Source organism: Nomascus leucogenys, chromosome 12 (assembly GCF_006542625.1).
Source record: "Nomascus leucogenys isolate Asia chromosome 12, Asia_NLE_v1, whole genome shotgun sequence".
Taxonomy (NCBI): Eukaryota; Metazoa; Chordata; class Mammalia; order Primates; family Hylobatidae; genus Nomascus; species Nomascus leucogenys.
The window spans coordinates 11,802,355-11,828,613 of record NC_044392.1 but is presented as its reverse complement, the minus strand read 5'-3'; the positions used below and the strand labels follow the sequence as shown (position 1 = coordinate 11,828,613).

Genomic DNA, 26,259 nt, shown 5'->3' with positions numbered 1-26,259 from the left:
GTTTTGAAATGCTTGTGGATTGAGGGTAGGGAGGTTTGGATGGGAGTGAGACAGAAGTAAGTGGGGTTGCAACCACTGCAACGGCTTAGACTTTGACTCAGGATCCAGTCCCTTACACGTACCTCTCATCAGTGTCCTCTATTGCTCAAAAATCTGTGTGATCCCTGTTACCTAGAGAATATATATACATTCTTTATCTTGACATTCAAGGCATTTCTATCACGTATTTGATAGTTGGTGTTCAAAAAAACAGCAGTTTTGTGCCAACCGTGATGCTCAGGCTTGAAATGCGTTATTTTGAATGTGAAGTAAATACTGTACCTTTATTTGACAGGCTCAAAGAGGGTATGTGCCTGAAGTCGCACAGTGAATAAGCTAAAACCCCTGCTTTTAACAATGGTACTATACAACCCCTACTCCATTAACTCCACCCACCTCCTGCACCCCTCCCCCCCACACAAAATGAACCACGTTCTTTGTATGGGCCCAGAGAGCTGTCAAGCTGCCCTGTGTTCATTTCATTTGGAATTGCCCCCTCTGGTTCTTCTATATACTACTGCTTCATCTCTAAAGACAGCTCATCCTCCTCCTTCACCCCTGAATTTCCAGAGCACTTCATCTGCTCCTTCATCACAAGTCCAGTTTTCTGCCACTAGTCTGAATTTCATGAGAAGATGCCGATTTGGTTCCTGTGGGTCCTCAGCACTATTCAGTACAGTGCTTGATGCACAGCAGGCACTCAGAAAATACTTGAGGAAATAAAACACCAAAGATATTTGTCTCTAGAGGCTCAGCTGACAAAATCTGGGAGAAGTTTGTTTCCGTAACTACAGGCAGGCTTTTGTCTCCCTGACATGAAGAGGGGTTGTAAGAAGGGTGTGAGAAGGGAAAACTGGTACTTAGCAAGTGGAAATACCTGTATGTACTACCATTAGGTATAAAGAATCTATGAGGACATCCATCTGCATCTCACAAAGAAGAGCAGGTTGTGAAGAATGTGCCCTGCCTGAGCCTGGGGACAGGGCGGTTAACTGATGAAGGGCTGAGGCCAGGTCAAAGGAAGCCTTATCGTGTGCTCCCAAAAGACTTCTGTTGAAAGGAGTTATCCGGGTCCCCGTGCGGGAGGGGATGCGGGGGCAGGGCGAGAAGGAGAGGCCGGGGCCCAGGCTGTTAGGGCTGCCACTCGGGTATCTTACTCCTACGACGCTGCTTACTCAGGGCTGTCCCCACTGGACCAGAAAGGAAACAGATGGGGTGGGGTGGGGTGGGGTGGGGTGGGGTGGGGTGGGGATGGGTGGGAGCCCCGCGCCGGTGGCCGGACGCGAGGACTACAAGGCGGATGGCCCGCGAAGCTCATTCACACTCGAGGGCCCCGAACGTTGGTAGAGCCAGGCAGCACCCCAGCCCCGCCCCGGCCCGGAGGTTCAGACCCCGGTCTGAAAAGGCCCGACAATCCACTCGTAGCTCCCTCCCGCCCTGGCTCAGTATCCACGTCCCCGAGCACCGCCATTTCCCAAACTGCAAAATGTCAGCGCAGGCGCAGGGAACCCGGCCCGCCCTCAGCGTGGCTCAGAGTGCCGCGACTGCACAGCTGCCGGCCGGTCCCCTGACGCCTTTCCTTTACGGGCCGCAATCCACCCCGGAGTAGAAGATTTGGGGCCAAGGTTCGGCCGCGTACTGCCGGGGTCGCTGGCGCATCCTCTCCAGACCTCACAGCGGTCCCCTAAGCCCGGCCACCGGCGGCGCACGCACACGATTAGGGATGGGCGGGGCCAGGTGGCGTCTCCACCAATCAGAGACGCATTGTTGGGCCCGATGAGGGGCGGGCTCCAAGACTCCACCAATCACACCCTGGCGGTTCCAGGCGCTGGCACTTAAGGACGACCTGGGCGCCCGCTTGCCAGGCGAGGTTGTTTACTCTGGAGGCGGTGACGGAGACTTGTGTATCGGTGGGCACCCTGGGGACGTAGCTCACCCGAGTTCCTATCCCGCATAAGGTGACGTCTACGGTTTCTGACGAAAAGAGGTAAATAGGTAACAGGACTGTTCTCCAGGCCATCTTTTCCCAGCAGTGCTTAGTTGTTTCACTGACAGTGTTATGAGATCTTTCATTTGAAATCTTAGGCGCAAAATCTCCTCTCCCTGGAAGCCTTCTGGATCAAGTTTTCCCGGGAACACTACATTGGCTTGTATTTCCTCCATCAAAGCACGCTGTACCGGAGTTGACTTTCCGCCACACTGGGGGCGAGGGCGGGGCGGGGCGGGGCGGGGAGGGGGCGAGGGCGGGGCGGGGGCTGGGGGGAGGGCAGCTGCCGCAGGAACAGGACTGAGCCATTCCTTGGTCCCCACTTCCCACCACAGACTCTGGTCAGGATTATTGAATGAATGAAGTAGAATTTAGAAGCCAAGAAGTTCTGAAATCTGAGTTCTTCCAGTGCAATTTTAGGTAGACGATCTGACAATTCAGGATGTATTTAATAATGGGGAAAGGATATCATTCTCTTCTGTCAACTACATTTTTAATGACCCCTTTTTCATTCTGTGATTTTTATTTCATAAGTCTCCTACAATTCTGGTCCGTCTGTCTATTACAATTGCTGGGCCTAGTGCTGGCCACTCATCACCTCTCCCAGGATCACTGCAACTGCCTTCTCACTGATCTCTGTGCTTCCTGCTTCCTCCTCATTCTCCACACTGCAATCGATGATCTTCCTAAAATTCAAATCTAGTTATGTCTCTCTCCTACTTAAAAACCTTCCTGGGTTCCTCATTTCTCTCAGGATAATTGATGTCTGTGTTTCTTAACCTGAAAATTCAAGTCATTCATGATCAAGCTCTCTCCCTCACCACTGCCCCCACTCACCCCCAACCCTATCCTCCAGCCATCCATCCACTCTGTTCTCTGATCACATTCTCCTTCTCCTCTGGGCCTTTGAAGTTTCCTCCGAAGAGATTGCCCTCCCACCTACTCCTGTTATCCACTAGGTGATCATACCCCACCACAGCTCTTGGAGGGAGAGAAGGGAAGCTGCTAGTTGGGAGTCTGGCTCATCCATTCATTGGCACATTCCTGCCAACTAGTGGCTATTTTGTGAACATTTTGATCAGGGCAGGGTTTAACCTCACGCTTTCAGGGTTTCAGAGATACTACATTGCTTTGGAGGGAACCCTTGACTGGTCCTACTACAACAAATCCATCTGGTAACCCTGACCCTGGCTTCCCAAATGATCTTCCTAAAAATGTGTTCTGACCACATTATTCTATGGGTTAATACTCCCCACTTTCTCATGATAAAGCCCAAATTCCTTAACCATATTCTGGCCTTTGCAGACCGTATCTTCCAATACACTCCTTCCACACCCTAACCTCCAGCGAAGCTGATGTACTTTATGTTCCCAGGACAGCTCCTCACCCTAAAACTTTTTGTTCAATCCCCTTTCTCCTGGTCTGCCTTTGGTCTCTCCATAAGATTATCTGATATCAAAATACCAAATTAGCTGTCACTTTCTCTATGAAGCATTTGCTCAATTCTTTGAACCATTACCTAACTGAGTACACACTTGTTGCCAAGTTTTCTTCTCAGTTATGCTGGGTCTTGGAAAAAATATGGTTTCTGGAGTCAGAAATAGCTGATTTAAGATTCCTGCACTGCTATTTAGCTGAATAATCTTGGACAAGTCACTTCACCTTTCTGATCTTCTGTTTCTTTTCTGTTGTAATATTAAAATGAAATAAGATAATATATATTGTAATGCAGGTGTCAGCTGGAGTTACATCATCTTCCCTCTTCCAAATGTTTCGGAAAGTCTGGTAATCACCCCCAACGTTTCCGTGAATTCCCAGGGATCTTTTGTTTTCTTGCTTTCTTTTTTCTTTTTTGACGCAGAGTCTCCCTCTGTCACCCAGGCTGGAGTGCAGTGGCACGATCTCGGCTCACTGCAACCTCCACCTCCCGGGTTCAAGCAGTTCTCTGCCTAAGCCTCCCAAGTAACTGGGATTACAGGCCCCCACCACCACACCCGGCTAATTTTTGTATTTTTAGTAGAGACAGGGTTTCACCATGTTGGCCGGGCTGGTCTTGAACTCCTGACCTCATGACCTCATGATCCACTCGCCTCGGCCTCCCAGAGTGTTGGGATTACGGGCATGAGCGACCATGCCTGGCCCCCAGAGATCTTTTATATTATATTCTTTTTTTTTTTTTTTTTTTTTTGAGACGGAGTTTTGCTCCTGTCATCCCTTGGCCTCTTTCCCAGCTCAGGCTTTGGGCCCAAACTCCAACCAGCTTGCCCAGTCCCCACTTTGCTTGTCAAAGGCCTTGACTAATGCTTTGAAATGACAGCTGGTAAGGACCTGTCAATTTAATTGGGCTTTCCTTTACCCAGTTTTTATCAGGGAGCGGGGGAATCACAAATTTCCCCTTAAAATATGCAATCTCTTACAAAAGTTATTCCATACATGTTTGCATGAAGCAATGGGTGAGAAGACTTGAGCGTGTTTATTAAGTGGTAATGGATTTCCTTTCTTCTCTGACTCACTGTTTTTGTCCTATTCTCCTCATAAAGGACTGGATCCCAGTGCCTCACAATTGTCATGGACAAAGAGCTTGATTTTGAATTACGGTTCAAGAGGAGGGTGGTTTTGACCCTAACCTAGGATATCAGTTTTTCCATCTTCCACTGTCTCAAAACGAATTCCACATCTCTGTCTTTCTTCTAGAGTAGTTGTCTTCAAATTTTTTTGCTCACATACTTCCTAAAAGAATTTTGAGGCCAGGCCTGGTGGTTCACACCTGTAATCTCAGCACTTTGGGAGACCAAGGCGGGTGGATCACTTGGGCTCAGGAGTTTGACACTAGCCTGGACAACATGGCGAAACCCTGTCTCTACAAAAAATACAAGAGTTAGTTGAGTGTGGTGGTGCATGCCCATAGTCCCAGCTACTCAGGAGGCTGAGGTGGGAGGATTGCTTGAGGCCAGGAGGTCAAGGTTGCAATGCATGAACTATGATCACACCACTGAACTCCAGCCTGGGAGACAAAGCAAGACCCTGTCTCAAAAAAAAAAAAAAAAAAAGAATTTGAAAAACTATCTCTTCGCGTATTTTTAGATTGAAGTTACAAATTTGTCTTCTTAAATTCAAATATTTGCAGGAGATTTAATTTCTGATATGTGATATTGTCATTTTATTTTATTTTATTATTTTTTGAGATGCTGTCTCTCTCTGTCCCCAGGCTGGAGTGCAGTGGCATGCTCTCGACTCACTGCAACCTCCACCTCCTGGGTTCGAGCAGTTCCCCTGCCTCAGCATCCTGAGTAGCTGGGATTACAGGTGCCTGCCACCATGCCTGGCTAATTTTTGCAATTTCTTTTAGTAGAGACGGGGTTTCATCATACTGTCAGCTGGTCTCGAACTCCTAACCTCAAATGATCCACCTGCCTCGGCCTCCCAAGGTGCTGGGATTACTGGCATGAGCCACAGCGTCAGGCCGATATTGTCATTTTACAATAAAACTCTTACATTACTCTTCTTTATATATTCAAACAATACCACAGTGTTACTATATCCATATCCACAAAATAGGAGATTCTGTATATATATATTATTAGATTTATACTTAAGTATTTCAATATGGGGGGTAGTATGTTTTAATTTCCACTTGTTCATTGCTGGCATATAGGAAAGCAAATGACTTTTGTATATTAACCTTGTATCCTGCAATGTTGCTATAATTAATTGCTTATTAGTTCCGGGGTTATTTTGTAGATACTTTTGGATTTTCTATATTGACGATCATGTCATCAGCCAACAACAACAGTTTAATTTCATCCTTACCAATCAGTATACCTTTTATTTCATTTTCTTGTCTTGTTGCATAAGCTAAGACTTCCAATACAGTGTTGGAAAGGAATAGTGAAGAGGACATCCTTGCCTTGTTCCTGATCTTAGCAACAATAATGCTTCACATTTTTCACCATTAAGTATAATATTTAGCTGTAGGTTTTTTGTAAACATTCTTTAATCAAGTTGAGGAAGTTTCCCTCTATTTCTAGTTTCCTGAGAGTTTTTATCAGGAACGAATGTTGGATTTTGTGAAATACTTTTTCTTTCTTTCTTTCTTTTTTTTTTTTGAGACGGACTCTCACTCTGTTACCCAGGCTGGAGTGCAATGGTGCAATCTCAGCTCACTGCAACCTCCGCCTCCCACTTCAAGTGATTCTCCTGCCTCAGCCTCCTGAGTAGCTGGGATTACAGGTGTGCACCACCACACCCAGCTAATTTTTGTTTTTCAGTAGAGACGGTGTTTCACCATGTTGGCCAGGCTAGTCTCGAACTCCTGACCTCAAGTGATTCGTCCGCCTCGGCCTCCCAAAGTGCTGGGATTGCAGGTGAGAGCCACCACGCCCAGCCCTGTGAAATACTTTTTCTGTAGGTACTGATATGATCATGTGATTTTTCTTCCTCCTCTTCTCCTTCTCCTTTTCCCTCTTCCTTTTCTTCTTCTTTTTTTTTTTTTTTTTTTTTTTTGAGATGGAGTCTCTCTCTATCACCCAGGCTGGAGTGCAGTGGCGCGATCTCAGCTCACTGTAGCCTCTGCCTCCCAGGTTCAGGCGATTCTCCTGCCTCAGCCTCCCAAGTAGCTGGGACTACAGGCACATGCCAACACGCCCAGCTAATTTTTTGTATTTTTAGTAGAGACGGGGTTTCAACGCGTTAGCCAGGATGGTCTCCATCTCCTGACCTTGTGATCTGCCCGCCTCAGCCTCCCGAAGTGCTGGGATTACAGGTGTGAGCCACCACGCCCAGCCAATTGAGTTTTTAATGTTGAACCAGGCTTGCATGCCTGGAATAAATCACATTTGGTCAGGTATGTAATTTTTTTTAATGCATCATTGGATTTGCTTTGCTAATATTTTGTTGAGAATTTTTGCATCTATGTTCATGAGAGATATTGGTCTGTAGTTTTCTTTTTAAATTTATTTATTTATTTTAAATTGACAAATCTATTTGTAGTTTTCTTGTAATATATTTGTCTGGTTTTAATATTAGGGTAATGCTGGCCTCATAGAATGAGCTGTTTCTATCTTCTGGAAGATGTTTAGAAAATTGGTATAATTTTTTTCTTAAATGTTTGGTAGAATTCACTAGTGGATCCATCTGAGCCTAGTACTTTTTGTTTGAGGAGTTTATTATTTATTGATTCTGTTTCTTTAACAGATGCAAGCCTGTTTCAGATTGTCTACTTCTTGTGTGAGTTTTAACAGATTGTGTCTTTCAAGGAATTGGTCCATTTCATCCGGGTTGTCAAATCTGTGGGCATAGAGTTGTGCATAATATTCATTTATTATTCTTTTAACATCCATGGGATTTGAATTGATCTCCTCTCTTTCAATATTCGTAATTCACGTCTTTTCTCTTTTTTTCTTAGCTTTGCTAGAAGCTTATGATTTTATTGATTTTTACAAAGAAACAGGTTTTGGTTATGTTGATTTTCACTATTGATTTCCTGTTTTCAATTCATTAATTGCTGATATAATTTTTATTATTTTAATCTGATTGCTTTGAAATTGTGTATAGAATCCTAGGTTTTTGGCTTTTTCTCTTTCAACACTAAGTATTCCACTCCATTATCTTCTTGCTTACTTGATTTCTGAGGAGAAGTTGGATATAATTCTTATTTTTGCTCTTCTATAGGTAAGTGGCTTTTTTTCCTCTGGCTTCTTTCAGAATTTTTTCTTCATCTTTAATTTTCTGCAGCTTGAATATTATATGTCTAGGTGTAGTTTATTTGTTTGTTTGTTTTTGGCATTATTTTGCTTGGTGATTTCTGAGCTTCCTGATCTGTGGTTTGGTGTCTGGCACTAATTTGGTGAAATTCTCAGGCATTATTGCTTCAAATGTTTCTGTTGTTCCTTTCTCTCTTTCTTTTTCAGGTATTCTCATTATGCCTATATTATACTTTTTGTAATTAGATATTCTTTCTCATTTTTTCACATCTTTTTTCTCTTCACTTTCAGTTTTCAAAGTTTCTGTTGACATATCCTCAAGCTCAGAGGTTCTTTTTTCTCCAGCCATGTGCAGTGTACTAATGAGTCCATCGAAAGCCTTCTTCGTTTGTTAGTGGTTTTTTTCTTATCTCTATCATTTCTTTTTTATTCTTTCTTATAATTTTCATCTTTCTCTTTAAATTGTCTATCTGTTTTTGCATGTTATCTACTTTTTCCATTAGAGCTCTTAACGTATTAATCATAGTGAGAGGTGACAATGTGCTAGCAGCCCTCGTTCACTCTCAGCACCTCCTCGGCCTTGGCATCTGCTCTGGCCATGCTTGAGGAGCCCTTCAGCCCACCACTGCACTGTGGGAGCCCCTCTCTGGGCTGGCTGAGGCTGAAGCCGGCTCCCTCTGCTTGAGGGGAGGTGTGCAGGGAGAGTCGCCGGCGGGAACCGGGGCTGCCCGTGGCGCTAGCAGGCCAGCGCGAGTTCCGGGTGGGCGTGGGCTCCAAGCCCAGCAGTCACAGCGGCCGGCCGGCACCTCTGGCCCAGAGCAGTGAGGGGCTTAGCACCCGGGCCAGCAGTTGCGGAGGGGGCGCTGGGTCCCCCAGCACTGCCGGCCCGGGCCGTGCTCGAATTCTCACCAGGCCTCAGCCGCCTCTCTGCAGGGCAGGGTTCAGGACCTGCAGCCCACCATACCTGAGCCCTGTTGCGGTGGGCTCCCGCACAGCGCCAGCCTCACCGATGGGCACCGCCCCCTGCTCCGTGGCGCTCAGTCCCATCTACTGCGCAAGGGCTGAGGAGTGTAGGCGCATGGCATGGGACTGGCAGGCATCTCCGCACCCAGCCCTGGCGCGGGATCCACTGGGCGAAGCCAGCTGGGCTCCTGAGTTGGATGGGGACTTGGAGAACTTTTATGTCTAGCCGGAGGATTGTACGTGCACCAGTCAGCACTCTGTGTCAAGTTCAGGGCTTGTGGATGTACCCATCAGCACTCTGTATCTAGCTAATCTGGTGAGGACTTTGAGAAACTTTATGTCTAGCTGAAGGATTGTAAATACACCAATCAGCACTCTGTGTCTAGCTCAAGGTTTGTAAATGCACCAATCAGTGCTCTGTGTCTAGTTAATCTGGTGGGAATTTGGAGAACTTTTACCTCTAGCTAGAGGATTGTAAATACACCAATCAGCACTCTGTGTCTAGCTCAGGGATTGTAAACGCACCAATCAGCCCCCTGTCAAAACGGACCAATCAGCTCTCTGTAAAACGGACCAATCAGCTCTCTGTAAAATGGACCAATCAACTCTCTGTAAAATGGGCCAATCAGCAGGATGTGGGTGGGGTCAGATAAGGGAATAAAAGCAGGCTGCCCGAGATAGCAGCGGCAACGTGCTGGGGTGCTTTTGTGCAGTGTGGAGGGTTTGTTCTTTTGCTCTTTGCAAAAATGTTGCTGCTGCTCACTCTTTAGGTCCTCACTGCCTATATGAGCTTTAACACTATGAAGGTTTGCAGCTTCACTCCTGAAGCCAGCAAGACCACGAACCCACCGGAAGGAAGAAACAAACGGTGGACACACAACTTTTAAGAATGGTAACAGTCACTGTGAGGGTTCACGGCTTCATTCTTGAAGTCAGTGAGACCAAGAGCCCACCAATTTCGGACACGATAGTAGTCTGGGAATTCCAACATCCCTGCCATGTCTGTGTCTGGTTCTGATGCTTGCGCTATTTGTTCAAGCTGTGGTTTTTTGCCTTTTAGTGTGCCTTCTAATTTTTTTGTTGGAAAAAAATAAGCCATTTTGTACTGGGTAAATGAAACTGTGGTAAATAGGTAAGAGCCTGGGGAACAGAGTGAGACCTATCTCTAAAAAAACAACAAAACCTTAACTGAGCCTGCCTGTAGTCCCAGCTACTTGGGAGGCTCAAGCAGAAGGATCACTTGAGCCCAGGAGTTCGAGGCTACAGCGAGCTATAATTGTGCTATTGCACTCGGCCTGGGCGACAGAGTGAGACTCACTCTGCTTTGGGGAAAAAAAAAAAAAGATACAGATCTTTAGTAATGTAGCAGTGTGGTGTTGCAGGAGGAGAAGTGTTCGACAGTTCTATTATTAGGTCTCAGTCTTTTGGTGAGCCTTTGGGTCTGGACTGTGAACTTCACCAGTGATTCTCAGCTTTTGTTTTTTCCCCTTAGGTGGGGGCAAAACCGCTAGAGGAGACTGAAGTTGAATATCTCCCTTCTCCTACAGGGAAGCCTAGAGGAAGCTGGAGTTGGTATTTCTTTTCCCCCAGGTGGGAGACTACAGCCTGCTGGAGTTGGGTATTTCCCTTCCCCAGGGTAGGTTAGGCTCTGGCAAAATTCTTTCTCCTGAGGGTAGACCTTTTTAAAAACAACAGAATGCTCTGGCATACTGCAAAATGGTTTATTTCCCCTCCCTCTGCCAGAAGCATGAAGGGATTTTTCTCTGAGATTTACTGTGAGGATCTGGTAGAGCTGTGAGAGGTAAAAATAACAGAAGTGTTGGGGCATCTCCATAACTCCATACCCCGGAATGTTTTTTTTTCTTTTGAGACAGGGTCTTGCTCTGTCACCCAGACTGGAGTGCAGTGACATGATCATGGCTCACTGCAGCGTCAACCCCGCTGGGCTCAAGTGATTCTCCTGCCTCAGCCTCTTGAGGAGCTGGGACTGCTGGAGTGCACTACCAAACCCAGCTAAGTTTTAAAGTTTCTAAAGAGACGGGATCTTGCCATGTTGCCTAGCCTGGTCTTAAACTGTTGAGCTCAAGCAATTCTCCCACCTCAGCCTCCCAAAGTGTTGGGATTACAGGTGTGAGCCACCATGCCTGGCCCCTGGTGGAGTTTTTAACTCTCTGAGTTGTCCACGCTGATTCTCCAAAAATTGGGGCAGTTACAGTTTAGGTTTTCCTATTCCTATTTTCAAACCTCCTGTAGAGGCTTCTGCTCATCTATTGCATTTCCAGTAACTTGTGACTGCCTGTATTTTCCTGTCTTTCCAATTTTGGCGGCAGCAATCTGCCTAGTGGTCTCATTCCTCTAACAAATCTAAGAAGAGTTGTTCAGCTTTTGTTTGGTTTTGTTGTTGTTGCTCAGCTTTTTAACTTGTCTAGATGGAGTGTTATCTTCTAAGCTCCTTACATGCTGGACTGGAAACCAAAAATCCTCTCCTTCATTTCTGAAGGACAATTTTCCTGAATATTATTCTTGCTTGGCAGTTTTTCTTTCAGTGCTCTGAATATATCATCCCACTCCCTTCTGTCCTGTAAGGTTTCTGCTGAGAAATCTGCTGATAATTTTATAAGAGCTCCCTTGTACTTCATGAGTCACTTTTCTCTTGCTGCCTTCAGAGCCTCTCTTTGACTTTTGACAGTTTGATTATTATGTGTCTCAGGGATGGCTTCTTTGGATCATACATTGTATCCCATAAGTCCCTTAGGCTTTCTTAACTTTTCTTCATCTTTTTTTCTTTTGTTTCCCCTGACTCAGTAATTTCAAATTACCTGTCTCAAATTTCTTGATTGTTTCTTCTGCTCAGTTAAATCTGTTATGATCCCTTCTAGTGAATTGTTCAATTCAGTTACTGTTTTTTTCAACTCCAGAATTTCCATTTGGTCTTTTTCTTAACAGATTCTGTCTTTTTTTTTTCCAAGACGGAGTCTCACTCTTTCAACCAGGCTGGAGTGCAGTGGCACAATCGCGGCTCACTGCAGGCTCCGCCCCCCAGGGTTCAGGCCATTCTCCTGCCTCAGCCTCCCACGTAGCTGGGACTACAGGTGCCCGCCACCTCGCCTGGCTAATTTTTTGTATTTTTACTGGAGACAGGGTTTCACCGTGTTAGCCAGGATGGTCTCGATCTCCTGACCTCGTGATCCGCCCGCCTCGGCCTCCCAAAGTGCTGGGATTACAGGCGTGAGCCACCGCGCCCAGCCTTTTTTTTTCTTTTTAGAGACAGGGTCTCACTCTATTTCCCAGGCTGGTCTCAAACACCTGGGGTCAGGTAGTCCTCCTGCCTCAGCCTCCCAGAGTGCTGGAATTTCAGGCATGAGCCACTGCACCCGGCCTCTGCGTCTTTGTTGGTATTCTGGTTTTTATGCATCACTTCCTGGTTTCATTTGTCTATCTGATTCTCTTGTAGCCCACTAAGCCTCTTTAAGATGATTATTTTGAATTCGTTGTCAGGTAATTCATAGATCTCTGTTTCTTTAGGGTTCCATTTCTGAGATATTTGGTCCTCTGGACCATGTTTCCCACTATCATCATATGTCTTGTTATTTTTTGCAAGAGTTTATGGATTTGAAAAAATGACCATGTCTTCCAGTTTTAATGGATTGGCTTCATAAAGGGGAAAACCTTAAACAGTCAGGTCAACTAACAGTTTGGGAGAGTAGTCTCAAACCTTTTCTGGAGATATGTATTCTTGGGCTTGTCCCTGTAATTTCCCAATTCAAGAGGTTTGCTGGTGTCTTTTCAGAAGCTTGTAGTCTCTTGCTCTCTCTAGTGTCTGTCTACCGTACTGCAAGTTCTCAGGGTCTACAACAAGCTGTTCATGTCTCTTGGTTCTCAGCAGTCCCCAGGGATTCAGAGTGTGTGTGAGTGTGTGTGTGTATACACATATATAATTTTTTTTTTTTTTTTTTTACTTTGTCAGCACTCAATGTCGGGCAAGACAGAAACCAGTCCCTCAGGGAGCCCCCTGAAAAGCCTGAATGTTGGACGCACATTCTGCCCTTCTGCTTCCCTCTCAAGGTAGAAGCTTCAAGTTGGGCATTTACTCCTGAAAGCACCAAGCTCTACTGGCTTTGGGAAAGGGCTATTGTAAGTTAAATGAAAATGGTTTTTCTTACCTATTTTAATATAGCTGTTCTTGATTTTGAGCTTGCCTCAGGCACTAGTTTCTAGAATTCTCATAAAAGCTTTTTGGACCATATATTAAGTCGGTGTCTATGGAGGAACAAGGTGTGAAATGTCCTATTATGCTGTATTACTGATGTTACTCCTCTCAGGAAGATTAGTTTTTGGAAAGAGTACATGCAGAAAGTAAAGATCGGAATTTGGACATCAATTCCCTTAAAGCTAAATATGTTCACATATTCCTTGGAAAATTTTTTGGACATCCACAGGTATAAATACCCAGTTTGAAGATAACCTTTTTGGAGGATTCAAATTAGTATTCTTCTGGCTGCCTTTGGGATTTTGTTGCCTAAGTCTGCCTTGAATGTGCTCTCAAAATACCTACTTCCTCTACTGGGTCTCTTCCACCCCCAAGCTGGGCACCTGGGTCAGAGGATGTGTCTGGCAGGCTTTGAATGGTATAATGGTTAATTTTATGTGTCAACTTGACTGGGTTAAGGAAGACCCAGATAGCTAGTAAAACATTATTTCTGGGTATGTGTTTAGAGTATTCCCAGAGATTAGCATTTGGGTCAGCATACTGAGTAAAAATGATTCACCCATCCTAGTGTTAGCAGGTATTATCCAACTCACTGAGGGCCCATCTGAGTGGAGTAAAAAGGTAGAGGGAGAATTCTTTCTCTCTCTCTTGAGCTGGGACATCCATTTCCTTCCTTTGGACAGGAGACTAGGCTGGGAAGCCAAAAGTACTGATGGAGTTTCTAATTTTGAAAACTCCTTATGTTTCTGTAATAAGCTTAGGCCTTCAGATTTCAGGAGTCAGAGCAGCAGCCACCTGGGTCTCAGGTCCCCAGCCTTGGATTGGGAGTTATGTCATTGGCTCCCCTGTTTCTCAGGCTTTCAAACTCACACTGAATTTCACTACCATATTTCATGTTTATCCAGTGTGCAGGCAGTATATCATGGGACTTCTTGGCATTCACATGCCCTGGTGCCTTCTTGGAGGCCTGGAATAAGCTATACTTTGACTGTGAAGGCAGTCATCAGCGTGAGATTGGGCTAGGGTATAAACTCTTTCTCGCTCATCTGGGGAGAGGGTAGAAGTCAGGATGACATTTAAGTCACTCCAGGTTAAATTGTAGGACTGAGTTAAATATTGGAATTCCTGTATATATTTAGTGGGGTCTGATGAGAAAGAGCCTCAACACTGACTGATCTGGGAGAGGTCCAATAGGGAAAAAGGCACATGTACCCTGACTATGACTTCAGCTCCACCCACCTCTGTAAGAGGAAATTGTTGGGCAGGTGGAGGAGAGCTAGTCGCGGAACGAAATTGTAAGCCAGACCAGGTGTGAGGAGGGGTGTAATAGAAGGGTTATAAGGTTGGGGAGCAGAGGCTGTGGAAGAATTGGGACCCAACTCAGCCTGGCAAGGAGCAGCCAGGGGAAGAGGAGAGAGGTCAGAGGGGTCAGTGGAAAAGGAGGATTTGGAGGACTCTGAACTTGGGTTGGAGACTGAAGGAACAAACGAGAGAAACAGAAGGAAAATCTGGGACAAGTTACACTGGGAGCAGAGACTAGGGAGGGAGTGAAGTGTAAAAAAGGCCTGGAAGTAAGGCACCTCAGACCATTTGCCCAATTTTTGAAAAAAATTATCTAGGTCTTGTAGGATAGACAAATCGAAAGTGCCATTCTCTGGCCACTTGGAACTATTGTCAAGTTTGTATTGGGGTCAAGCAGTATTACAGAAGAAAATAAGATGTTTAGGTTTTAGGTCAGGTGTTAGTTGAAGGGGTTTTAGGTTTTTAAGAACACAGGCTAAGGGGGAAGAAGGAGGAATGGATGGTGGAAGGTTGCCCATAATGGAGAAGGTAAGTTTAAAGAGGAAGGTAGAGACACGGAGAAATGGAGGTGGGCACCTACCAGGCTTCCAGTAGGCATCCCTGACTGAGTCCTGGGCTGTAATGCGAGTGAGCAGGCAAAGCAGGCGTCCCTGCAATTGACCTGCCACCAAGGGAGTGTGGGTGAATGATCAAGGCAGGCGTCCCCGCTATGATCAGACACCAAGGGAAGACTGTCTTCCCAAATCCATGACCAACGTCAGAGTTTTTGAGTTCATGGATAAAATGTGTCTCCTTTGTCTCTACTAGAGAGGAAAAAGAACTGGAATTGGAAGGATAGGGATATCGAAGGGTAGCAAGAAAGGCTGGAGAAGAGTGAGGAGACCGCTTACCTGATTTGAAATTGGTGAGATGTTCCTTGGGCAGGTCTGAGGACCCGAGGTCATAGGTGGATCTCCTCATGGAGTGAAGGCAAGGATGGGGCCAGTCTCCCAAAGGAGTCCCCCGTCCCGGGTTCTTCGGCATCAAATGTTACGCACATCCTTGTGAAGAGACGACCTAACCAGGCTTTGTGTAAGCAACAAGGCTGTTTATTTTCACTTGGGTGCAAGTGGGCTGAGTCCAAAAAGAGAGTCAGCAAAGGGAGAGAGGGGTGGGGCAGTTTTATAGGATTTGGGTAGGTAGTGGAAAATTAGTTAAAGGTAGTTATCTCTTGTGGGCAGGGGCGGGGGTCACAAGGTGCTCGGTGGGGAGCTCCTGAGACTCATTGTCCAGGGGAGGACTGTCACAAGGTTGATTCATTAGTTAAGGTGGGGCAGGAACAAATCACAATGGTGGAATGTCATCAGTTAAGGCAGGAACTGGCTGTTTCACTTCTTTTGTGGTTTTTCAGTTGCTCCAGGCCATCTGGGTGTATACATGCAGGTCACAGGGGTTATGATGGCTTAGGTTGGGCTCAGAGGCCTGACAGTGAGACCCCCATCTCTAACAAAAATAAATAATTAGGTGCGGTGGCACACATCTGTGGTCCCAGCCACTGAGGTGGCTGAGGTAGGAGGATTGCTTGAGCTCAGGAGATGGAGGCTGCAGTGAGCTGTGATCACACTACTGCACTCCAGCCTGGGCAAGAGGGAGACCTTATCTCAGAAAAACAAACAAAAAACAACGATGCACCATAGTCTTATTGTGGCAATCCAGAGAGAGGGTGGGGAGGCGAGCAGAGATGACAGGATAGGAAGCTACTGACATGCCTTAATGTAACTCCTCACTAAGATTCTCAATCTCTAGAAAGGATTCTAAACTTATCAAAAGAGCTGAGTTCTGTGACAGGACTAATGCGGACAAAATAGAAAAGGTTTGTACAGGTCACAGGAATCTCAGGCAAGAGATTATGAGGTCATAAACCCCAGGAATCTGCAGAAATTGAGTGGAAGGTTTGAACTTTCCCATTTTGTGGAATTGGCAATGCTCTGAGGCAATCATACAGAACTCTCTGTGGATCAGGAGGGTCCTAATTGGCACCTGGTTTACACACAGAGCATGTTTCCAAATCACTCATCCCCCTTTAGTTCATCCTCCACACTAGCCCAAGTGCTTTTCCTGAATAAAGAGTGAATGTTATCACGTCATTTCCCAGCTTTAAAATTCCTTATTGTCCACAGTCCAAAATTTCTTACCCTGGCATCCAACACAAGGGCTTCCTCTCCTCCTCACACAGGGCACAGTATCAAACATTTCATTATTTCCTAAAACACTAAGCCTTCCCTTCCATCTGAAATACTTTTCCTTTCCTCTCTTTTCTCTGCTATAAACACCTATTCATTCAGACCAAATTCAATCATCCTTTCAGATTCCCCTCTCCTGTGAAGTTAACCATTCCCACCTGTGTTCCCCCAGCACCTTGTTCCGCGTGGTTTCGCTTCCTCTGCATTCCTTGCAGGAAGGACTATGTCTTTTTTTTTTTTTTTTTTTTTTTTTTTTTGAGACGGAGTCTCGCTCTGTCGCCCAGGCTGGAGTGCAGTGGTGCGATCTCGGCTCACTGCAAGCTCCGCCTCCCAGGTTCACGCCATTCTCCTGCCTCAGCCTCCTGAGTAGCTGGGACTACAGGTGCCTGCTACCACGCCTGGCTAATTTTTTATATTTTTAGTAGAGACGGGGTTTCACCATATTAGCCAGCATGGTCTCAATCTCCTGACCTCATGATCCGCCCGCCCCAGCCTCTCAAAGTGCTGGGATTACAGGAGTGAGCCACCGCGCCCAGCCAGGAAGGACTATGTCTTACTCACTTCTGGGCCCCACTGTCCAGTATAGGCCAGGTTAAGGCACTCCCCCGGCTTCTACAGCATCCTGGGTACAACTGTAATGGTACCTATCATCCTGCATTGCAACTCTGGATCTGTGTGGCAATCTCCTGCACTAGAAATCAGGGGCCACGTTGTCTTCAATGTTAGTATTACAAGTTACTAAGAGGGACGGAGGAAAAGAGGGAGAGGAAGAAGAAAGAATAGATGGAGTGAGGGAGAAAGGGAAAAAATAAAGTTTAAAAGGAAGTTAGAGAGTGAATAAACAGACTAGTCAGGACTCAAAAGCACTGACTAACACAAACAATCTTAGCATATAAGTTAGGGTCAAAAAAGGGCAAGTGAGCCGGGCACAGTGGCTCACATCTGTAATCCCAGCACTTTGGGAGGCTGAGGCAGGCGGATCGCCTGAGGTCAGGACCAGCCTGGCCAACATGGCAAAACCCCATCTCTAGTAAAAATACAAAAACTAGCCGGGTGTTGTGGCACATGCCTGTAATCCCAGCTACTCGGGAGGTTGAGGTAGGAGAACTGCTTGAACCCGGGAGGCAGAGGTTGCAGTGAGCCAAGATCGCGCCACTGCACTCCAGCCTGGGCAACAGAGTAAGACTCCATCTCACAAAAAAAAAAAAAAAAAAAAGGGACAAGTGAGATTGGCTGGGGAGTTATGTTCCAAGATCAAAGCAGGGGCCTGGTACATTGGTCGTAGGCCCAACTGGCAGCAGACACTCTTATAAAAGTCACAGCGGGGCTGGGCATGGTGGCTCACGCCTGTAATCCCAGCACTTTGGAAGGCCGAGACAGGCGGATCACCTGAGGTCGGGAGTTTGAGACCAGCCTGTCCAACATAGAGAAACCCCGTCTCTACTAAAAATACAAAATTAGCCGGGCATGGTGGCACATGCCTGTAATCCCAGCTACTCGGGAGGCTGAGGCAGGAGAATCGTTTGAACCTGGGAGGTGAAGGTTGCAGTGAGCCGAGATCGCGCCATTGCACTCTAGCCTGGGCAACAAGAATGAAACTCTGTCTCAAAAAAAAAAAACTAAAAGCAAAAAACGTCACAGTGGTTGTCACAAAGTCTCCAAGTCAGGAAGGAGTCAGACCAAGCTTCCCAGACTAAGAGGGGATCTGTAGACCTAGCTTGACAGTGGGTATAATGAAGAGCTTGACCTTGGGATCAGACATACCTGAATTAAGTCCCAACTCTGCCAATAGGTCTGGTCATTTAATCTCACAGAATTTTCTTGCCTTGAACATGGGGACATTACTACCTTACAGGATAGCATGAAGATTAGAGATAAGAGCTGTACGATAATTGGCACTTAGTAGGTATTTAAAAGATGGTGATTTTTATTATTAGGGTGTGTGCCAACTCACACACACAAGTTATGTTTAAAATATATTGTGTGGAGATTTTCAAGGAATCGGAAAATGTGTGTGAAATAAAAGTGCTTGGTAAACAGTAAAGTACCCTATAAATATAAATGAATCATTTGGGGAGTCTTTTATAGTTGGACAAAATACAGGACTTGAATTTGGGCAGTAGTTCAGGTCCTACACTCTGCATTTACTTGCTCTGTAACCTTGGGCAAGTCACTTTCTCTATCAGCCTATTTCTACATATGACAAATGCAGGTCACTCTTAGTTGCTGTGAGAATTCAGAAATGAGTGTAAAGTTCCTAGCACATCTCTTACTGGTGAACGGCAGGGTCCCCATGTTAGGTAAGGTTATGGGTGATGTCAGTTCCAAGCCCGATGCCAGAATCACACTCTGCCAACTGGCTACAAATGAAGAGGGCCCCTCACTCTGGAAGAGCAGGGCCCCAGATTTACAAGAGAGGTAGATAGGGGTCTCTTGTATTTGTTAGAGGAAAACTGGGTGAACACTAAACTTCCATGTAGAAAACACTGAAATCTGCCATGTGGAGCCAGGCCTAAACCAGGAGGACGGGAAACCAGACGTAATCCCTGCTAAGCTGTTCCAGCTTTGGGGACTAAACTATTGCTACTAAAAGCAAAGACTCTCATTATGGGTTTTAAGATTTCTCTCAGCTTATCCCACCCTTCACCCCCTACTCCCTGTCACTGCCATTTTTCCTAGGCACAGAGTAAGTGCTCAATCAATAACATTGAGGGCTAGGTGTGGTGGTGTGCACCTGCAGTCCCAGCTACTCCGGACACTGAGGTGGGAGGATCACTTGAGCCCAGGAGATGAAGGCTGCAGTGAGCTGTGGTCACACCACTGCACTCCAGCCTGGGCGACAGAGCAAGACCCTGTCTCAGAATAAAATAAAGTTGACCTCAAAATAAAATAAAGTTGAAAAGGTTCTCAAGCTTGGTACTGACTTGCCACAGAGCAAATGGTCCAAGGCCATATCAAGAGGCCACACTGGCTTCTACCTCCAGGCAAGTCTCGTAAGTGGCTCCTCCTTCAGAAGCCAAAAGGTAAATATAGTGAAAAGAGCAACAGCTGGCAGTCAGGGAGGCCCAAGTTTGAACTCTGCTCCACAACATACTTGCTGTATGACTTCACAGCAAGTGACTTTATCTTCCCTCACTTCCATGTCCTCTTCTTATTCCTTTGAGGGTTGCTGTGAGAACTACATGAGATAATGAATGTAAATGTGACTGATAGAATTAATCGCATGTAGTGGATGCTCAATTAATGTTAGTTCCTTTCCTTTCCCCCTTCTCCTCAAAGGCCCCAGAAACTCAGTCTGCCTTCCTTTGCTTTTCAGAGCATCTACCCATCTGTCTTAGAATTCAGCTCCCTTCCAGAGTGGGTTCAGTGGGACAATCTCCCCAGCTCCCCACTTCCCAAAATAAGTACACGGGTCCTTTTCATTGAAGGGTTTTACTGCTAATCACTCTGGGGAAAACAGAGGCAGGTTGGGGGAGGGATAACAAGTAACAAACATGGGGGAGTGTGAAGGTCCCTGGGTCATGGCTCCCTGAGGGTTTCCCTTTCATTTCTAAGGCGGGACCTCAGATCTCTTCTCCAGACCAAGGAGGCCTCTTCCATTGACAAGGTCACTCCTCCCAGCCTAGAGATCTAGAAGCAAAGTTGGGGCACAACAGGTGGGAACTAGCAGGACACTGCAGTGCACTCCTACCTAAGCAGTTCACAGACAATTTGGAGAACCTTCAGACAGTGACACCCATCTCATAGGTACTTCCTCAAAGGCCAGGGGGACTGCCGCCTTAATGACATGAGCATGTTCTGAGCCTACCCTATTTCTTTTTCACCCCAAGAAAGTGAAGCCAAGACTGGGTCCTCTGACTTTCCAACATGAGAAATTGGCCTGGAGAGAGGCAAGGGTTTTTACTCCAGAGTCCCTTCTCAGGACTTCCTGAGATCCTGACTTCAGAGGCAATACAAAACCATTCTCCAAAGCGGGATGAAGGGCTCGAGGTCAAGGTAGCAGCAAAAGATGCTAAAGATCTTTCTCCAATAGGTTAGGGTCTCTCGCTCGCTCTCCCTCACTCTAAATGGGGCTCTCCTTCAGCTGGAATCTTTCCCAGCCTGCTCGCCCAAGTGAGTTTTCTGGTGGCGGATGAGATTCGAGCTCCGGGAGAAGTGTTTCCCACACACAGTGCACCGGTAGGGCTTCTCCCCTCTGTGGGTCCGCTGATGTGCTCCAAAGTTGGAGATATCACTGAAGGTCCGCCCACACTCAGTGCACTCATAAGGTCTCTCACCTGTGTGGGTGCGGTGATGCACGCCAAAGCTGGAGCTGTTGCTGAAGCTCTTCCCACACTCACAGCAAATGTAGGGTGCCGGCTCCAGGTGGGTCCGGTGATGCACAGCTAGCGTGGCGCTCTGGCTGAAGCTCTTGCCACAGATGTCACAGCGGTATGGCCGCTTGCCTAGGTGATCTTGCTGGTGCGTGGTGAGGTCTGAGTGCCGCCGAAAGCTCTCCTGACACTTGGGGCATTTGTAGTGTTTCTCTTCCAGGTGGATCCGCTCGTGCCGGATGCGGTTGGAGCTTCTCGAGAAGCTCTTGCCACATTCAGAACACTTGTAAGGCTTCTCACCAGTGTGGATCCGCTGGTGTGCTCTCAGGTTGGAGGTATTATTGAAGGTTTTGCCACACTGGGCACATATAAAGGGCTTCTCATCTGCCTCATGCCTTGGATGAGCAATGGGGTCCCCTAGCTCTCGAGCCGGGACAGTGACTTTCTGCCATGGCTTTTTTGGATGAGTTTCTTGCAGTTCATCCGACAGGCTCTCTTGCCCATGCTCCTTCTCCCCAGGTGAGATCCAAGAACCCTCTGAGTCATCCACTCTCCAAGGCTTACCCCCTTCCCCTTCCTCAGGCAGGTGTGGTTCTGGACTCTGCTCCTTCTCACTGCCCATCTCTGAACCCTGAGAATGAACACAAATGGCCAACACCTTTATTCTTTGGGTTGGGCCAGATCACAGGGAATCTTTTGTTCAGTTTGAAGGGTATACACCTTCCCCATGGGACCATCCATTAGAAATAACTTCAGTCAACTGGAATACTTGGACAGAATACCTTTACTTGCTACCTTTTAAGCGACAAACTTTCAGAGATATTTAAAGCTACCCACCAGAGCAAAAATAAGGCACCGGCTTTGTTCACCACCACCAAGATGATATTTGTGCGATTTGAATAATGTCCCTCTTCTTGAAACCACTAAGCAATGACAATGCAGACTATAATTTGTGGGCAAGTAAAAGAGCTTTCATTTTGGGATAAGTTCAATTTTTCTGCCTAAGTTAACTGTAACTCTTTTTATGTTTAATCCTTTTTGAAAAACCTTCCTTAAAAGTATCCACTTATTTGCCTGCTTTCAAAATGAACAAAAGAAAACCTCTAAATCTTGAGGCTCTCCTAGATGACAAGGCCCAGCTTTGGCTTTTCTTGAGATTTCTGCCACTCTACCCCTCTCCAGACCACACCAGAATCTAGCAAGTAAACATCTGGGTTAATTCCTGGGACCTCCAGGACCTACTGTGGGGCCTGGGCTGTGTTTCTTCTGATCAGTCAGTGCCCTCCACTACATTCTCAAACACCACACAAAGCCCTGCCCATGCCCCCCACCCACACACGCATGCATACACACAAGCAAGCAGAATCACACATACACACCATACACAAAGCCACATTCTCACGTGACACAGTCACACTCACATACCAGACATACTCGGTCACATTCTCATACCACACACACAACAGCCACACACCTACACACCACACACAGCCAAACCTTATCACACCACACACATACACATTACGTACACACTCACACCACATATAGCCACATACCACAGCCACACACATATATAGCTACATACATGTCTACACACATATACCCACATACCACACACAGACACACACATACCAAGTACACACAAAGATAAACACAGACACAGATACACAAACCACACTCCCCACACCCCACCCCAAAACTAAACACATAAGAGTGCCCAGTACAGGTCCTGATTTGTGCAGACATCAGTAAATGTGTGCTAAGCTGCACGGACTCCTTTGGGCTCCTACAGCCAAGGACAAGGAAAGAGTTGGGGGGAGAAGAAGAAAGAGAAGTACCTCTGATGAGAGTGGTAGCATTTCCTCTGGGCCTTGAAGAAATAACGACATTTCAGCAGAGTGGGCTGGTGAACAGAGTGACATGAACAAAGGGATGAGGGAGGGAAGCACAAACTATCATAGGACACTGATGATAGAAAATGAAAGACTGATAATTCCTTCAAGTCTGCAAGTATTTCTGGAAAAAAGAAACACAGAATAAAGAAAGCGGTACTGACTACATTTAGGGTTGGATTACAACTGTGACACATACTATCTTTATCACTCTCTGCAAATTATTCAACCACTCTGAGCCTAAACTCCCTCATCACTAAAATTGTGATACCTACCCACACTACAAGACTTTGTATTAGAAAAAAATGCCTGTAATACTCAGCAGAGTGTGTGACACATGCTGTCATTCAGCAAATGGCAGCTGCTGTTAGAACTGCTGAAGACACTATGTCCAGGCCCTGTGAAGAATACAAGAAAAAGATCTTTTAAATGATCTTGTTAAGAAAAAACTTTTAACTTAAAAATAGCATAAAACTGTATATAACGTTCTAAAAGGTGAAATACAGACAGAACCTCAACTCTTTAAGAACCAGAGATTGACAAGCTTTTTCTGTAAAGGGCCAGATAATATTTAGTAAATATTTATGGCCATGGGATATCTGCTGTAACTGTTCAATTCTGCCACTGTATCATGAATCATGAAAGCAGCCATAGACAAGACTTAAAGGAATGTGTGGCTGTGTTCTAATAAAACTTTATTTAAAGCAACAGGAGGTGAGCTGTAGTTTACCAATCCCTGTTAGTGTTCTTGAAGAATTTAGATAAGAATATGAAAAATAATTGATTTGCTTTCCAAAAATGCAAGTAAACATGAGAAACTATTCCTTGATACTTAGAGACTGTTTCCTAACCATCCTTTAAAAAATTAAAATCACTCCCACACTCCCAGTCCCCCTGCCCCATAGCACATCTTACCTTCTGACATTCTCTTTATGTCTATCATTTATTGTCTGCTTCCCTAAAACATAAGTTCCATGAGAGCTGGTGTCTTTTTTTTTTTTTTTTTTTTAATTTACCAATGTAACCAAAACTTCTAGAGTAGTGGCAGCCATATACAGTAGATCCTTCGTAAGTATTTGTTGAATGAGTTGAATAAAACACCAGCTCTGTCTTCATGGGACACAAGTAACCATGAACTGTCTCACCCACTTTTCCTCAGCAATCTCCTGATTTCTGCCTACTTTCTCCTTTATGCAGTCACAGAATCTTGTGCTTGGCTTATAGTGGTTTGCAACTACTAGTAGAACATGTCTGTTTCTATTAGTAGAGTTTATAAGCAACTTGAGGAAAGGGACTGGGTCATATTAGTAATCTCCTTCTGCAGCATAAAGCTGGGTGCTCAAATGTCTTTTGAATGTATAAGTGACAGGATGTGATCTTAATTCACGCCACCATCCCATCCCCCACCCCCTGCCCTGCTCCCATCTGACCTACAGCTACGGTATCTCTATGCAATGAGCTATTCAGCCTCCACTCACTTCCAAAACTGCTATTCTGAGAACCTATAATTTACCAAGCTCCAGCTCTACCTGGGGCTGGATGCTAGGTCAATGGAAGAGCAAAAGGATTTAGGATTATGATTACCACTCACAGTTCGTGATACAGTGTAGTGAAACAGACGTGAACTCCAGAAATTGTCATACAATGTAGAAGGTTAAGTTCAGGGGACAGGGGCAGGAACTGTGCCTTAGTCACCTTTGTACCCACTCCTCAGTGTCTAACACAGCACCTGGCACATTATTAACTTTTTTAAGCTCATATCAAGTGCAAAGCTGTGGACTACGCACCATATATGAATCATCTAATTTCACTTCACATTATCCTTATTTTAAAGATGAGAAAGCTGAGGCTCAGAGAAATTAAGTATCTTGCCCAAGGGCACACAGCAAGTAAGTGGCAGAACTGGGCCCTATGCCCATCACTTCAAAGTCAGTGCTTTTAACCATTACACTGGTACTGAAGGAAAAAAGGAGAGAAGACGGGAAGGAAGGAAATGAAAACAGTACCACTGAAGTTCACATGATACAGGTATATCTCCCTGATGAGATCAGGGCTGAGCAGTTTCATGGAAGAGTAGGTATTTGACCTAAGATTTGCAGGATGGGTAAGACTGGGACTTGCAGAGACAGAGAGCCAACTACCTACTGAGAAGACAATGCAGCTGAAGTACAGAGGCATTTTCATATCACGCTGCAGAGATCTGGGGGGAAAAGGGGTCTATTGGGCTTTGTCTTCCTGGCGGCGCAGCTGCACAGGGAGAAGCAAGGGTGGAAGGGGCTGAGAAGTGGAGAAGCGGCCAGGTCTAAGAAGTTAAGAGCCAAGAAGATGGGGCTAGTGATCACAGATGATGAAGGTGAAGGGCCTAGTTTAAAGGGAAGGGGCCAAGCCATAGTGCGGTATGGAGGGCCGAAGCTACAGGTCTTTGGGGCCAAGTCAAGGGCTGCAGGGAGGAAGCGGGGAGAGGAGCTATGAAAGACTAAGAGCAAGGTGCTAACAGTGTAGTTGTACAGGGAAGCTAGATAACGGGTCAGAGATAGAGGACGACCAAGGAAGTCAGAGGGTCGCAGGAGATGGTCAGGGAAAAGGGAGCAGAGTCTGCCAGAAGTGTCATAGGGCTGAGTTGTGTGTTGGGGGGCGGGGAGAAGCCAATGGCGGAGGCCCAAGGGGACAAGAGCTGGTTTCAGAGATTGCCGGCGGGTTTGGGGACGGAGGGGTGGGAGAGGAGGAGGGGCTGATCCTGAATGTATGGTCAGCGGCAGGAGGGCTGTATACTCAAACCCAACAGAAGGGCCGGGGAATGGGGTGGGGACAGCCACCTGGCTGCGTGGGCCGGGGGCCAGGGCCGAGGGTCGCGGCGGAGGGACCACAAGGCCCCTTGGCTTCCCACTCGGTCCAGGGAGCAAAGCAGCAGCATCCAAATCCTCGGTGAGAGGGAAGTGGCCGTGTACAGTTTCCCGCGAAGTCGTGTCCGCCTCCCCCCCGCGACCTCGGGCCCAACCCGGACCCACCTCGCTCCCGCCGCTCGGTCAGGGACAGCGCCGCCTCTGTAGGCGAGGGAAGGAGCTGGAGCCGGAGCCGGAACCCAGGGAGGATCCGCCCTACTACTCCAGGATTGGTTTCTTAGGATAATTCTTTATTTCCATTGGCTACAATGACTGCCACAACGCAAGCGACCTGGCGGGACCGCCAATAAGCTTTGACCTCTGGCTGGCATGCTGGGAGTTGTAGTCCTAAGGAAGCGCGTAGACTCAGAGAAAACTTGCGAAGTTTAGAATGGAGCTGAAGAGACTGGATTCCGTCCTAAGGTGGGATTTCTTTCCGTGCTCGCGCGTTCAACCCCAAGTCTCAGGGCCACTTCTCTGGGAAGTTGTAGAATCTGTATAGCTAACCTACACAACCTCCAAGGGGGCACGTACTCAAATTTCCTCCTTTACTTTTGAGTTGGTAACGCTTGACCGCCCTGTAGACGTCCAACGAAGCCTAGAGTCTGGCACCTTACTCAAGGTTTATAACTTAAAATCAAAGGAGGGTAGAGCTGGAAGGGAGTTTAAAGATAAAATAACCCAACCTCCTTATCGGAGAAGCTAAAAGTACCCTGTTCAAGGATCAACCTCCAGGTCTCCCAGCGC

General features: G+C 46.3%; 2 protein-coding genes across 2 annotated transcripts in view; one reads left to right on the top strand and one right to left on the bottom strand.

Moving 5' to 3' along the window:
• The first annotated feature begins 9,546 nt into the window (after positions 1 to 9,546).
• SVBP (small vasohibin binding protein) overlaps positions 9,547 to 26,259 on the top strand; it is a 56,892-nt gene continuing 40,179 nt past the window's right edge. Inside the window, exons 1-2 of the mRNA XM_030823629.1 lie at positions 9,547 to 9,583; positions 12,659 to 12,825. The gene's annotated coding sequence lies outside the window, so the exon portion shown is untranslated. The remainder of the gene's footprint in view (positions 9,584 to 12,658; positions 12,826 to 26,259) is intronic.
• ZNF691 (zinc finger protein 691) lies at positions 19,842 to 25,723 on the bottom strand. The gene is made up of 2 exons (XM_004089764.2): positions 25,639 to 25,723; positions 19,842 to 21,369 (listed from the first exon to the last, which is right to left on the bottom strand). The coding sequence occupies exon 2, from the start codon at positions 21,358 to 21,360 to the stop codon at positions 20,506 to 20,508; it is 855 nt and encodes a 284-aa protein (XP_004089812.1). The 5' UTR covers positions 21,361 to 21,369; positions 25,639 to 25,723; the 3' UTR covers positions 19,842 to 20,505.